The sequence below is a fragment of the Anas platyrhynchos genome, chromosome Z, assembly GCF_047663525.1.
Source record: "Anas platyrhynchos isolate ZD024472 breed Pekin duck chromosome Z, IASCAAS_PekinDuck_T2T, whole genome shotgun sequence".
In the NCBI taxonomy this organism is placed as follows: Eukaryota; Metazoa; Chordata; class Aves; order Anseriformes; family Anatidae; genus Anas; species Anas platyrhynchos.
In genome coordinates this window covers 23,299,372-23,313,939 of record NC_092621.1, presented here as the reverse complement: position 1 = coordinate 23,313,939, position 14,568 = coordinate 23,299,372, and the positions used below count along the sequence as shown (strand labels likewise).

At 44.2% G+C, this 14,568-nt stretch overlaps 1 protein-coding gene across 4 annotated transcripts in view; it reads right to left on the bottom strand.

Annotated features, from left to right (window-relative positions):
* MAST4 (microtubule associated serine/threonine kinase family member 4) overlaps nt 1–13,985 on the bottom strand; it is a 293,964-nt gene extending 279,979 nt beyond the window's left edge. For 2 of the 4 annotated variants that reach the window (XM_038170081.2, XM_038170080.2), the window contains exon 1: nt 13,675–13,984. In XM_038170081.2, the coding sequence (XP_038026009.1) occupies nt 13,675–13,878 (204 nt within the window). In that variant the 5' untranslated portion in view covers nt 13,879–13,984. Of the gene's footprint in view, nt 1–13,674 lie in introns of all 4 variants that reach the window. The other 2 variants (XM_038170079.2, XM_038170082.2) reach the window with 2 other exon arrangements.
* Nucleotides 13,986–14,568: the final 583 nt, after the last annotated feature.

Here is a 14,568-nt window from a genome sequence, read left to right as displayed (position 1 = left end):
TTCCTAGGCCCAAAACTCTTACTCTTAAGATACTTACAACATCCACCTTTGACAAATTCTACATATTTTTACAATATTTGTTGAAATGAAGTGTGTTGTATGTTGCACAGCATGCATGAGGATTTGATTTCTAAAGACTTCTCAACTGAATCCACTTACTAATCTAGTCAGTCCTGTAAGCTCTCAGTGGAAAAAGCTATACTTCTACCCAGGTAAACATACCAGCACCACTGAGGTTACAGTAGCAACTAGGAGAGTCCATCATGTCAGATAATCCAATTTTTCCAAGCCCTCTCTTTATTTAAGTATTCCATCTTATCAGTAGACTTATTTTATCTTTTCCCCAAAATAAAAAACAAATAGTCTTCCCTTCCCAAAAGTAAGTTCACTTTGGAGGCACACAGTTGAAATGTAAATTATTTGCACTTCCCGTGTTCAAATGAATGCTGCTGCTTTTGAGATAACAACTAACTGATGCACACACACTGCAGCTCCACATAGACAGCTGGTAACGCTCCCGACCTGAACTCACGGTCACTTCTACAGAACTCAGCAGCACCAGTATGCACTTCCCTATATATATTTAAGGACTTCATGGAAAAAAAAAAAAAAGGAAATACATTTTGCACATAGGTTCAGTAACCATCTAAAATACTGCCGCAAGAAGTCAATCAGAGTTCTTCCACAAATAAACACCTCCGTGATTCACAGAAGAAGACTGGTTTGGGTTGGAAGGAACCTTAAAGACCACCCAGATCCACCCCCCTGCCTTGGGCAGGGACACCTCCCACCAGACCAGGTTGCCCAAAGCCCCATCCAGCCTGGCCTTGAGCACCTCCAGGGATGGGGCATCCACAGCTTCTCTGGGCAGCCTGTGCCAGGGCCTCACCACCCTCTGAGCGGAGAATTTCTTCCAAATATCTGCTTTAAATCTCTCTTTTAGTTTAAGCCATTTCCCCTTGTCCTTTCACTCCACTCCCTGACTAAGAGTCCCTCCCCAGCTTTCTTGCAGGCCCCGTTTCGGTACTGGAAGGCTGCTCTAAGGTTTCCCTGGAGCCTTCTCTTCTCTCAGCAAACTTGACCTGGAGCCATCCAGACCAGACTCTGCAAAGCCAAGCTTTTAGTCACTAATGGCACAAGACAGCGGCATTGGTGGATAAGCTGAGAGGGAAAACAGAACTTGAATTCTTTTGACAACTTCAGACAGATTCAACAGATCCTTAAAACACCAGTGCTGCAGCTGTGTGTAACCACATCCAAGACTCATGTAATGAAGATCTGACTCAGCTGTGGTACATCTGTCCAGTACAGTTTTTGCCTTATGACATTTTACACAGGCTTACAAATCATTTCTGTTCATCCACATAAAAGCACTTAAGGGATAATCACCAGTGCATAAGAGTGCTTGACTGATGTATGATGAGTACAACACAGTAAAACAGAAAGTGAGAATTTTGATGGAGCAGCTTTTATGATCAGACCTTTATGGGCCTTTGTGTTTAGTTGTGTTGTGCTACAACTTAAGACATCCCTGCACAGCACTGAAGCACTCAGCAATATATAGGACATGTCTCAGTGGCTTCAGAAGGCTTTCTTCCACATCACCCACACATGCATAGTCACCAGAATTACTGAATTTAAGAGCTATGTCTGTAGAAAAATGCTTTCAAAGGTAATTCTCCCCCACACTTTCACTGCATTAATTGGACCTTTAAAGGTATATTTATATTTATAAAAATCTTGCAGGAAGAAGAGTTAGAACTGTCCTAACATTCAAGTAAATAAGAACAGCTATGTATTCTACACATACCTTCTGTCAATATTCACTCCATCATATCAAAAACAAATTCAAGCTTCTTCTGAAGGTTTCTGATATGCAAGTATCACCAGCCTGCTACAGAGCAAATATTCTACACACACAAACGCACTAGAACTGTAGTGGTTCCAGTCCTTAAGCCTGTGACCTAGCTTTATATTTACAGTAAAAAAAATATCTATTGTTAGGAGAACACATTTTGCCCACAGGTTTATTTAAGCAGCTTAACTGGCTTTATTTGGATGCTATCTGTACAAGTACAAACACAGCACAATTACCAAAAACACACTGCAGGAGGCATCTGTTAGCAGTACCACCAGAGACTGATACAGGCCAAGACATTCTTCTTGCCCACATCCCTTGCAGTATAAGGCAGACAACATAATTCCTCCATGTTTACTTATGTATGTATAACATCTTTAAGGATTAATAGCATGTGTAATGGTATTGCTCTGTCTCCTAGGAGATGGGCAAATCTGTTTAGAAGTGACTATACCTAAACACAGGGACGAAGTTGCCAAGGAAGCTGCTGTGTGTAGGAAGGAAGTTCCTGTTCTAAAAATCCAGGCAGACAAAAATCACAGCCTTCGACATGCAGGGCATCTAGAAGGTGGTTTATCAAACTCAAATCTAAACAGAAAGGATTAACACACCAACCACCTGTTTATTTTCTCATGAAAGCACATTACCTCAATAATAATCAATGAAGACAGAGGGATTAACAAGTAATGAAAGACACCACACCCATCCAGAGATTTCAAGTGAAATGATTTTATGTTTACAGTTAACCAAAGCTGTAACTGCAGCACTTGCAGACACATTCAACTTAAGCTCATCCAGAAAAAACAACTCATGATTCAACACTTGCATAAAGCTCAGCAGACTCTAAACAAGTCAGTGAGGCCCCCACCACCCTTTTGACAAGCCCTGAAGCATCCCCAATTCCTGCACAACTGGCAGCATGTCAGCACATCAGCCCATGGGATCGGACAAGAGCTGGTCTGAGGTCAGTTCCCCCAGTGTCAATACAGTCCCCAGCACTGGCTGTTTCAGTCCTCAGATATTTTCCCCATGCACCACGCTACTTGCTTACATGGATGAGGAAGACTTTCTGCTGTTTTGTAGGAAGAGGATTTCTACCCTTCTTTTTTCACATAAGGCTCATCACCAGACAACCATAGCATCCATTTTCCAGCTGAGCACAAGAAGTTTTAGCATCAAAAGAACTTCTCTGCAACACAATCAATTAAAGCTCCCATATGCAAAGAATTAAAGTAAAAGCACTGATGTAATTAGAGGGAGAACACCACCATTGAAGTCATTTGTTTATAACAATAGCAGTTGTTTGTTTTTAAAAGAAATTCAAATAGCATCCAAGACTTCAGTAACCACAGCTAGCTACAGGCAAGACACTAACACACGTGCTTTGAAAAATGTTCCTTACTTAACCTGGGTTAGAGCCCAGGTCCTCAGAGATCTTCAGTTTGCTAATTCCAACTCTATCTGTATTTTCTAATGACAGATCTGTGACTTAATGCATCTACATTTGTCATCTGCAGTTTCTGCAATTTACTTAATAAAATTCCCATGCCAAAAAACACTATGTATAAGTGTCACGTTGGGAAAACAGACCTGGAATGAAAGCACCTTAGCTCCTACAGCTACAAAACCTGTCCCTGCTTGCTTGTAAGTCACTAGGGCACAGAGAAAGCTATTCCTCTGCTGTGTACAAAGTACATTGCCACAGCTCCTGGCACAGCTGCTCCCATGGGTAGCATAGGGATGAGGTAAGATGGTGCTCACGCCTCCCAGCTGTCTGAGTGGTTACTGACATACCAAAGTTCACAGGTACGCCTTTTCCTCACCCTCCAACAAGTTTATACCTGAAGTGCCTGACGGTATGGCTTTTAGTTTTTGTATATTTTCAACATACTTATTTCTTCGTTTTGTGTCTAATGGCCCTCTTAACACAACACTAATAGCTACATGCTTCGAAGTATGAGTTGTTGAAAACTGTGGAGGTTTTTCCTTAGTGTATGTCATTATACCTTAACTGAACCTCTCACTTCCTTCATTCATATGTCAAACTTCACAGCCTTACCCTACATGTAGCTCTTCTACTTTAACAGCATGACCAAAGCTGTCTGTGTGTAAGCCTTAGCTTCAGCTGCTTCAATCCCCAGCCATTAATCATTACCCCAATGAGACCTAAACATCTGAGTTGGGATGTAAGCAAACCAGGAGATGACAAAAACAGCATCCAGGATGAAAGGTAATACTTTGTTAGCAGAGAGTGATAGCATTGTAAACCACTGTGGATATTCTTCAACCCACATCTTCTTTCTTAGAAGAGTCGGTATGAAACAACTACCTAAATGCATACTTTGTTCAAGGATATATGCTCTCTCAGCAGAATTCAGTGCAACTGAGCACAAGCTGTAATTCCAACTCAGAGTCAGCAACTCAAGATCTAGCCACAAATTCAGTGACCATCACTGTTCTCCAGTGACCAACATGTGATATGCGCAAGTTTACCTCCTTGCAGTTTCAACTACTCAGTCTGTAATTTAGACTTTTTTTACATAAGCAAGGAGAGTATATTCAAAACAGTACCCTGCTTACTGCAGATCTGCTTCAAATCAATCGATGGCAGCTTTAAGTGTAGAATATGTCCTCCAGTGGTGTAACACATTATTGCCACTACTCCACAAATACAACAGTATTTGAACAAAGAAACCATAGATAACAGGTTAAAACATATCCAGAAGGTTTACTTTACCCTGTGTGCTTATCAAGAATATAAAGACCCAATTGAGCTCCAGGCTTTCCCGTGACTTTTTGTAAACAACCTATTCTTTTAGCTAGCCCAGAACATCATATATCAGGCACATTTCCTCCTGCCCTTCACTGTCATGTACTATGCACAAAATCTGAAATGCAGCATGAACAGCATCTGAGACATTTCTGTTATATAGTCTGAATAACATCCTTAAAATAAAAGCATCCACTGAGCCATAGCTACAACATTATCACATTATAGTAAAAGTTTCCTGAGGTAACAATGAAAATCAAATTAACAGTTTAGTGCAGTAGTTCATCTGCTCCATTCACCCACAGCTCTAATAGCCCAGCAACCCTGAGGAATAAAAACAATAGATCATTAATAGTCCAGGTACAATTAATTATGCAGTCCCACCAGAATGTCACTATGGCCCCGCAAAAAGTTTGTGGCTCAGTATGTAAGCACTACCCTCTAGGAATTAAAAAGATAAAAATAAGAATAATATATTGAGATACACGCTGTTGTTAAAATGCAACTCTGCAAAACACCTCTAATACAATAAGTCTCTCTGCCAGGCAACAGGGAATTCATCTTTCTCACTTGGCCATACAGGCTGCCATCCTATAATCTGTTATTTTCATCCCCATTTAATCATTTTGGAAGAGCTTTGTGTTGCCTGCATGTGGCTTTTTTTTCTTCCTCTGACAGTCACTTGCTGAGCTGGTTGAAAATCTTAAGGAAAAAAAAAATCTCATTTACCAGTTCAAGACTGTAGGTGATATCAGTTATAGGGAAAAAATGGGGGGGGGGGGGGGGGGGGGGGGGGGGGGAAGAAATGTGTTCATCCCACGTTCTCACACAAAACCTAAAACATTCAGTAAAGAAAGGTAGTGACAAGGACTAGCAGACTATACAACAGAACACTTAACCCCTGACGTACTTGCAATTCATCTTCGGATGGACCAAACTCATCAATTTAGTTATATTTGTAGAGCAGGGCAAGATGCTCATCCTACTGTTTCCCTGGCTGGAGCAGGATAGTCTTTCAGCCAGGAATTATGACCAGAGCATCCCTCCCAGCTGTGAGAGGATCAGTAAGATTACCTAGATCTGCGAAACAGAAGTGAAGACTGTTTCCTGGCTTGATATCCAAGTGGAGTTTGCTACCATTCATCAACATTTATTTTCAGCTTCTCAGCTAGCTTGTCCTTAAGTACCTACATCTCCTTTCTCTCCCCGCCCCCCCCCAATCACTTCACACAGAGCTACCAGCACTTCAGTTTTAAGCACAAGTCTCTGTCATACATCTCAAAGCCACAATAATACACAACTATGACTTGTTTCAAAAAATTTTGAAGTCCACAGCTGCAAGAGAAGAACTCAAAAACAGATCTTAAGGCTGAAGCACAAGATTACAAAAATTTGTGGGGTTGGCCTGTCGGTTACTTGAAGCCCACATAACAACTTAAAGAGGTTCAGCAGAGACTGAACATGTCATTTCCCAGCACAGTAGCTGAGCAGGCAAACGGACGGAGCCTACCTCCCAAATTCTTAACAGGCATCTACTTCAAGGTATTGTCTATAAGGGGAAAAATTTCATCTGGTGTCAGAACTTCTGAGTAAGGAAGCTTTATTTACCTTCCTTCATTTGCATTCCTAGTTTTCTTACATACATCACACCTCTTCAAGTCTCTGAATTCTGCATTTCAGATATTTACCCTTATTTTAGCAGCAAGCATCTTTTTCTCTTGCCTTGCACAGAAGAGTATTGTTGTTAATGTTTGCCAGCCCAGTATAACACAAACAGCATGGTAATAAACCTTGTAAATTGATATGCATTGATGCTTCAGCATGGCAGTGTTTGAGACGGCACCTTTGCATTGGTGGCAGGAGGGTAGGAACACAACATGCAACAAAACCAAGAGGAAAGGGACCTCATCACACAGATTCCCACAGCAAAAGGCTATCTAGCTGCTCAGCTTACTAGCTCAAGTGTCTTCTCATTTATGCTGCACTTGACAGCCCTCATACTTTCTGCCTCAAGACTTAGGACTCTTTCATCCCTTTGTGTAAACACAACTTTACACAAGCTGTTACTGCCAGCAGTGCAGCCCCATCATAGGGAGCTTCCTCACAGTACAAAAGTAGCACTATGCTGTTGCATTGCCTGACATTCAGTTCAAAGCAGCTTACATCTAGCCAAAATGCCATCAAAGCAAAGATAGCAACTATGCTGTACTGAAGTCCTCCTCCTTGTATAGAGCTGCAGCTTTACTGGAAAGGTGTTTCTCCACATTTGATTTCACAGTTATAGTAACATACAGATACTATGGATACTGAAATACTAAGACCAGACTGGACTATTTTACCTTGCTTGTAAAATTTAAAAGGCACAGGAGGCCCACTTTTATGAACGCATTCAAATTTTGTTTAGAACACTGGAATTATCAGGTCTTCACCCACCAAATTCAGGAAGATTTTAAGTACCCAAACAGTTTTGGCACATGAAAACAGATACGCAATTCAATGTATGAACTGGTTTCTTCAGTTCTCACTTATTCCAAGTGAGAAGGAAGATGCTCTAGTTATAGGCTTATTTACACACACCAGATGTCTGGAAAAGTTGCTCTAAGGAGCTGCAAATATTATTATCGTACAGATAACCTAGAACCTCAGGCAACAACACAGCTGTGTTAGATAAAACCCACAACCATGAGTCTCTCCACTTCCCAGCATGTTTCTGTGTCTGTAAGGGTGCAAATATGTGTTGGGTTCACATAGAAAGGGTTTGGTAGCAGGGGACTGCAGTGAACAGAGCCCCATGTCAGAGCAGAACCAGCTCCAGCCAGCTCCAAAAGGGACCCGCTGCTGGACAGAGCCAAGCCAGGGAGCAACACTGGGTGGGCCTCTGGGAGAACAGATTGAAGAAAGACAAAAAATCAACATGAAGCAGGTTTTGTGAAAGGAAGAAGTGAGAAAATGTGAGAGAACTAGCTGCACAGCCCCCTAGGTGAGTGTAGCAGGAGGGCAGGAGGTGCTGCAGGCAGGCAGCAGCAGTTCCCCTGCGGGCTGTGCAGGGAGAGGCCCCTGGTGGAGCAGGCTGTCCCCCTGCAGCCCATGGGTCCCACATGGAGCAGATCTCCACGCTGCAGCCCCCCCATGGGTGGAGGAGCCCCCGGTGGAGCAGGTGGATGTGGCCTGGAGGAGGCTGCGGCCCATGGAGAGCCCCCGCAGGAGCAGGCCCCGGGCCGGAGCTGCAGCCCGTGGAGAGGAGCCCACGCAGGAGCAGGGGGTCTGGGGGGAGCTGCCGCCCACCCGTGGGGGACCCGTGCTGGAGCAGTTTGCTCCTGGGGGATGGATGGACCCCATGGGACAGAGCTGTGTGGGAGCAGGTCTTGAGCTGCTGCGTGTGGGCAGCCCCCACAGGCTCATTTTGGGAAGGATGGCATCTCGTTGGAGGGACCCCACATGGAGCAGGGGCAGAGAGGGATCATGACCAAAGAGACCAAGTGCCAGGGCCTGATCGCATCCCCATCTCCCTGTGCCACTCAGGAGATAAAGGTAGAAGAGAGAGGTTGGGGGGGAAGTTATCTTTCATTTGCTTTTAGTTCTTGCTGCTCTAATCTCTTAGCAATAGGTTATATATATTAAAATAGTCTTATCCAAGCCAAACCTTTTTATGCCTATGATAGCAGTTGGTGAGTATTCTCCCCATCCTCAACTCAACCCACAAGTTTTTCTATCTTATTTTTCCCTTGTCCTTCTGAGTAGGAGTGGAAGAGCAGAGACCAGCTGAGCCGGCACCTAACCAAAATCAACCCACCACAACATCAGCATGCACCTTAATGGTCTCCTTCAAACTCTGGATAGAAGAGAAATGTATTCCTCATACCAAAAAAAAAAAAAAAGCTTAAGAAAAAGTGTTTTTACATGACTGTTGAAGACAGCCCTACAAAGACTTTAGGCAAGAAGTATTTAATTCTATAACTAACTTACCACAAGCATATCTAAAAACAAAGGCAGTGTTGTTTCTCTGCCTCACATAACACAGAAACAGTCTGAAGCCTGTACTAGACTAGACGAGTCTTTAGTTAATCCCACTGCAATCATATTAACACAGAAGTATACATTTTATGACTGCATTACCATTCCTTAGTATGATCTAAAGATCACACTCTTGCAATTAGGCAATTCATCGTTAGGTAGCTGCAGCATTCAGGGTGTGCAACAACAGGGAATGATCCATCGCTGTCAGAGACAAGAAAGTCTGAAACTATTGAAAGAAGTCCCTATGATATCTCCCACACTGTTCAAGTGTGTCCCACAGTTAGTACTTTGGCAGGACAAGCAAGAGGGGAAAAAGAAATTCAACAAAAACATTACTGCTAGCTGGGTCGCAGTAACAGTGTTGGAATTGCAACCATCTCCATTACATATGGATGCACATGCACTCATTACCACCACTTGTCACTTACTATATCCCAATGCATTTTGATTTCTCCCCCTCCCCCAAATTACAGTTTTGTTGGGGTGAAGATCTGGCAGACAATCTGTAACATGGAAGGACTGTAGCTCTCTAGCAGGCATATGCTTAAGCTCAGATGTGTGAAAGAGCAGCTTTCAGTGCAACACTTTCTTCACCGCCCCGCCACCTTGCTACGAATATTTTCACAACAGAATCTTAGCTTCCCAGAAAAAGATTCCTACCATACAGTCCTCCTGAAGCCACAACAGATTGGACTATGAACAACAAGGAGATTCAGGTACTTCTATATAAACAACAACAGATAAAGCTTTTGTACTTCTCTGCACAGTGAAGATCTTTTTGATACATGACACACATGAACTAGATAGCATGGAGGAAAATGTGGAACAATGCATTTCAGTGGTGAGTGACATTCTCCCATCAGAAGTCTTGTTTTTTCATGTTGCTCACCTTTTTAAATGCAGGTCCAACTCTCATCAATTTTGACAGCCACCTCTCAATACCAAAAATTTAATTTACAGAAAATTAAAATTTGAGAACAATACTACATTTGCCCCTATTTGTTTCTTAGTTTTGTTTTTAGAAAGCATCTAAAGTATCCAAAATAATGAAAAAAGAGGACCCAGAGTATGGTAATTCAGCAGAAGCTGGCAGGTTCAGCAGCTTTTGGAACCATTTCAGACAATGACAACAGATGTGCTATGTGACAAAACATTATTCTCTGAAAAACTACTGATCCACCCCAGGTTACTATTGCGCAATGGTAAGCAAAGCGTATTCCCTGTTAGTGTGACAAGGTTTGCAGAAAGACAGGCTGTTTCAGTAGATCAGCTAACAGAAATGGAGAAGACAACTCAGACAAACTTCAGATCCTTGAGATTACTGATGTAGGCAAGGAACCTATAGCTTGCCTTCACCTTCTTTTTAATATATATGATTAACCCAAGGGAGCTCTCACATGCCCTGTAAACATTAAGATTTGGAAGCCACTATCTACAAAAAGTACATCCCATGCTTGACTGAAAGTCTATAAAGCATTTTGAATGAGAGCAACTGATGGCAGCCAGTGACATTTGGCACCATTTGTTTCAATAAGCCTCATAAAACAAGCTTCCTGTTCACAGTCACATTTTTGCCAAAAGAAAGACTAGTGTACAAAAGTTAGAAACGCAGCAGAAAGGAAATTGGGAAAATCCTGGGGCATTTTGCATTTATCCCTTTCCCTGTAGTCCCAATCTGGTGTGCCGTCTCAAACATTGAATTTGTCTTGAGTGCTTTTCACCATGCACTTCCATCATGCCTGCTTCTGCCAACATAGCCACTCACTCATGTCACAAGAGCACAGGCAAACTATTTGCTTGAATTAATTTGCACTTCATGCTTTTGCTTTCCACAGCATTCAAATGCACTGAAGCTCCAGAACCAAAGTCTTCCAACATAAAGCTGGGTTTCATTTTTGTGTGTCTAAGATCTCAGAGTAAGACATCAAAAACTCTTTATTAACTAATGGCCATAATCTGTTAACCTAACATTTGCTCTTGTATATATGAAATGAGAGAAAAGACTGCTTTTATTTCACTTTTTTTGTTCTTGTCTTTTTTTTTTAAGGGGAAGTCCATGGGACAGTAGATGAAATAACGATGATGGAGAAAACCAATGCATCTTCTCTTCCCACCCTGACCTCCTTGCCCCATTTCTCTCCAGGAATTAACTCTTTCAGATGTGATACTTAGAACACCAGTTATCAATCTTTCGGTCCTGTTGAACTTATAGACATAAAAGAAGCAGCCCAACTCTAAGTGACAGCACTAAGTTTCCTTCACTGAAGTAGAGGAGCCAAAACATTGTTTTTAGCAAAATACAGATGTTGATATAAATCTTCTGAAAAGGATATAAAAATCATACCACATTACAAACTGCAGAAGAGCACCCTGTGCTGTATACAATAACACCCCTTGAGAGACATGTGAAGTAATCCTCCTGTTCCAGTCAGCTCTGGCAAGACCTAAACTTGAGTATAGTGTCCTGTTTTTTGATGTCACACTTCAAGACAGATGTGACCAGCTGGAAAAAGTCCACAAGACAGCAATTAGAATGATCAGATGTCTGGAAACACGTTCTAGAAGAAAAGATTAAAGCCACTGAAGTTGTTTAGTCTAAAGAAAAGGTCTAGGAAGAGCCAAGATCAGAGTTGTCAAGAATATTATATACAATGTCACAGGAGAATAAATAGCTCTACTGGAACAACACATGGGGTGTTTGGGAAAACGTGCATGCTTTCCAATTACTCATTTAGTTCGAAAATAAATTTTATGTCACAGCCCTAAACAATTTAGTGACAGCTAAAGTAGCAGCTGGGGAAGTATCAGGACAATCAGTTTCATGGCTGTCTGATGGACACTGAACAGCAGTGATAGGCTCACCACTGCCAAGCTGCCAAAGGAACAAGGACAGGGCAAGAGAGAAATGAAACCTGGATGAGCATGACCAAGTACTGGAACCAAAAGAACTGAGAAGACGGAACATCAACATTTTCATTCTTTGACACTAACTAGTGGAACATAGATATGAAGATGGGATCTTCTGAAACTTCTCTCACTGGTCTGCTTTTGGCAGGCAGCACAAAGTCTGAAATTATCTGTATGTTCACTTCAGACCTTAGTCTTGTCTTTCTCCACTAGCCTTACAGGTTTCAGTGTGCAAGTAACAAAGATGATATCTCAGTTTTAAGTTACTATGCCTTGGTTCATTTCTGCACTCTAATGCATTTTGGTGTCCTTGCACAGGAAAAAAAAAATGATGATTATACAGGTTGCTTTGTCAGGTGGCTCTGCAGGTACACAGGAATTCAGCTGCAAGCCCTGGTTCCACAAAATGGAAGGGCTAGCACAAAACACACAGACAAAAAAGGTCAGTTTTTCAAATAACGAAACAATCTAGCAGCGAGGAATAAAGAAGAGGGGAGAAGGTTGTATATTCTAAATAACCTTTCCCCACTACATTAAAGTGAGTTTACACTGGTCTTTTCCAGAATTACTAACCACAGATGAGGTATCTGATGGCCCCTGCAGAGTTTCCAAATTCCAATGAATTCATTGTTGACTTGGGGGGGGGGGGGGGGAGGGGGAGGAAGAGGCTTAACTTTTCTATATTTTCAACTCAGAAGTTGCCTGTAATTCACCTCCAAAGCACACACCAAAATAACCAGCCTTAATCAGAAGCTAACTGGTCTGCCAGTGACTGTGAGGTCAGCTAACTGAACAGGCAAGCTTTGTGTGTTCCTATACAATATTTTGCAGGCTTACCAGCTGAGCACCCAACCAACTAGACACCACATAGCTGTGGTAAGCACAACCTCCAGCCTACGTGTAGAGGACCTGCTGAGAAGCAACATATATTAATTACCTAACAGTAAGTACCATTGTAACATCAACTACAGACCTTCTACTCAGTTCGGGGAATAAAGCAAGTTCATGTTGCTATGAAAGAAAAGATTAAGTGTGTATATACCCTCATTTATTCTTCTGTTATTGCTACCAGAGATGGACCACGCTGTAAACCAATTTCACCCCTTAAGAGATCATGTAGTTGTATTAGACCAGGAAGATGATCCAAGACTGAGCATTTGAAGTAAGAAAGGAATAAAAACAGGTATTTTTGGATCCCAATCACCGTGCATTAACTGAATAGAGGAGGCACCAGTGGGTGAAGCGGAAAACAGTAGCTACATAAACAAGCTGTTACTATAGAAGGAAACATTCTCAGCAACCACAGCTGAACAAGCTGCAAATAACTTCAGCCACTGCTTCACAGACATCCCCTTAAAGATGCCAGGGTCTCCCAAAAAGCCTTTGCGCAGACAGCCATGTAAAGGCACGGAATAAAGAAACCTCACCTAAAAGGAGATCAAAAAGTTGCCTGCAATAAGAGGTAACTCTGCCTGTACATTAAGGCATGCAAGCAACTGAACTGAGGCGAAGTAAAGCAGCAGTCAGGGAAAATACAGCGTGCTTGGTTCAGGGGTCAGGGAAAGAAATACCTTCAAGGAATACAAACCACACTAGCGATGAGAATAATAAAAAGCCGTCTCAGATACAAAAGCATGATTTTACCGTCACGCAGGGGTTTTTGTTTTGTTTTGCTCCCCCCCACGCGTGCCGCTAGCAGGTATCACAGCTCAACCAGGAGGGAAGGGAAGGGAACAGCACGCGTATCCGTGTATCACGCACGGATCTATCACCCACGGAGCTCTTCCATAATCCACCGCCTGTCACCAGCTCTCCCGAGGGGGATTACCGTAGTTCGGGAGCCGTGCCCATCGCCTCCCCCGATACTGAAGAGTTTGCTTCGGAGCGACGCTACCCGAAAGGTGATCCGCTAGCACCAGTGACACCGCTTAAAGCCCAGAACACCCGCGCCAGACCAAATAAATAAATAAATAAATAAAAATGACAACAACAAAACCCCCAAAGCCAGAAGCTTCACCCAGCGGCAGAGCATCGGGGCCAGCGGAAAACACCGGGGCGCCCCGGGGCGAGGCTGCGGGGGGTCGCCGCCGACCCCGGCTCCCCATCCCCATCCCCATCTCACCTCCTCGTCCCGCTCCTCCAGCGACGCGGCGGCCTCCTCCCTTTCACCGGGGCTCCCCGGCTCCTCTCCCGGCCGCCGCCGCCCCGCTGCCGGCCCGGCTCCGGGCTCCCCCTCCTCAGAGAGAGTTTCGGAGCCGGAGGAGGAGCCGGAGCAAGAGGAGCCGGCGCCCCGCGGCCGCTCCGCCGCCGAAACTTTCTCAGCCATGGCCGGGGGGCTCGGAGCCCAGCCGCGGCCGTGGAGCGGCGGCGGGAGGTGCCTGCAGGCGGGGCCGTGCCGAGCCGAGCCCAACCGAGCCGTGCTGTGCCGTGCCGAGATGCGCGGAGCCGGGCGGAGCCGGCGGCGCGGGGCGGGCGCAGCGCTCGGGCAGGTAACGGGGCGGGGACCGGGCTGGGGAGGGGGTCTGGGGGTCTAGGGGGAAAGGAGGAGGGTCTGAGGGAGGAAGGATATAGGGCAAGGGAGCGGGACCCGCGCTGCGCTGATGAGGAGGGGCGATGGCAGCGGGTTAATTAGGGGCAGGTGCTCCACGCGACGGCAGCCTGCCCCCCGCCCCGCCGCTCCTCCGGGGCGAAACGAGGCAGGGAAAATTAGGAGAAGAAGAAGAAACAGCTCTCGGGGCCGTGCAGGGGTGGCTTCGCCAGCCCGCTGTCACTTGCGAAGGGCTATCTGTCGTCCGCAGCCAAGTCCGTGTGGGTGTTTGACTTTGAAAGGGGCATTGACATTGGGATTTGTGGACGGGCTTTCAAAGGCACTGAAACCAAAGCAGATCATAGGAGTTAGGCGCCCGAAAGCTTTTGCAAATCCTCCTAGGGAACTCCTTCATCTTTAAGGACCTAAATGGCTTTTAAACCTGATTGCCTTTACCATTTTTAAAACACTCCTTTAAAACGCTCTCCT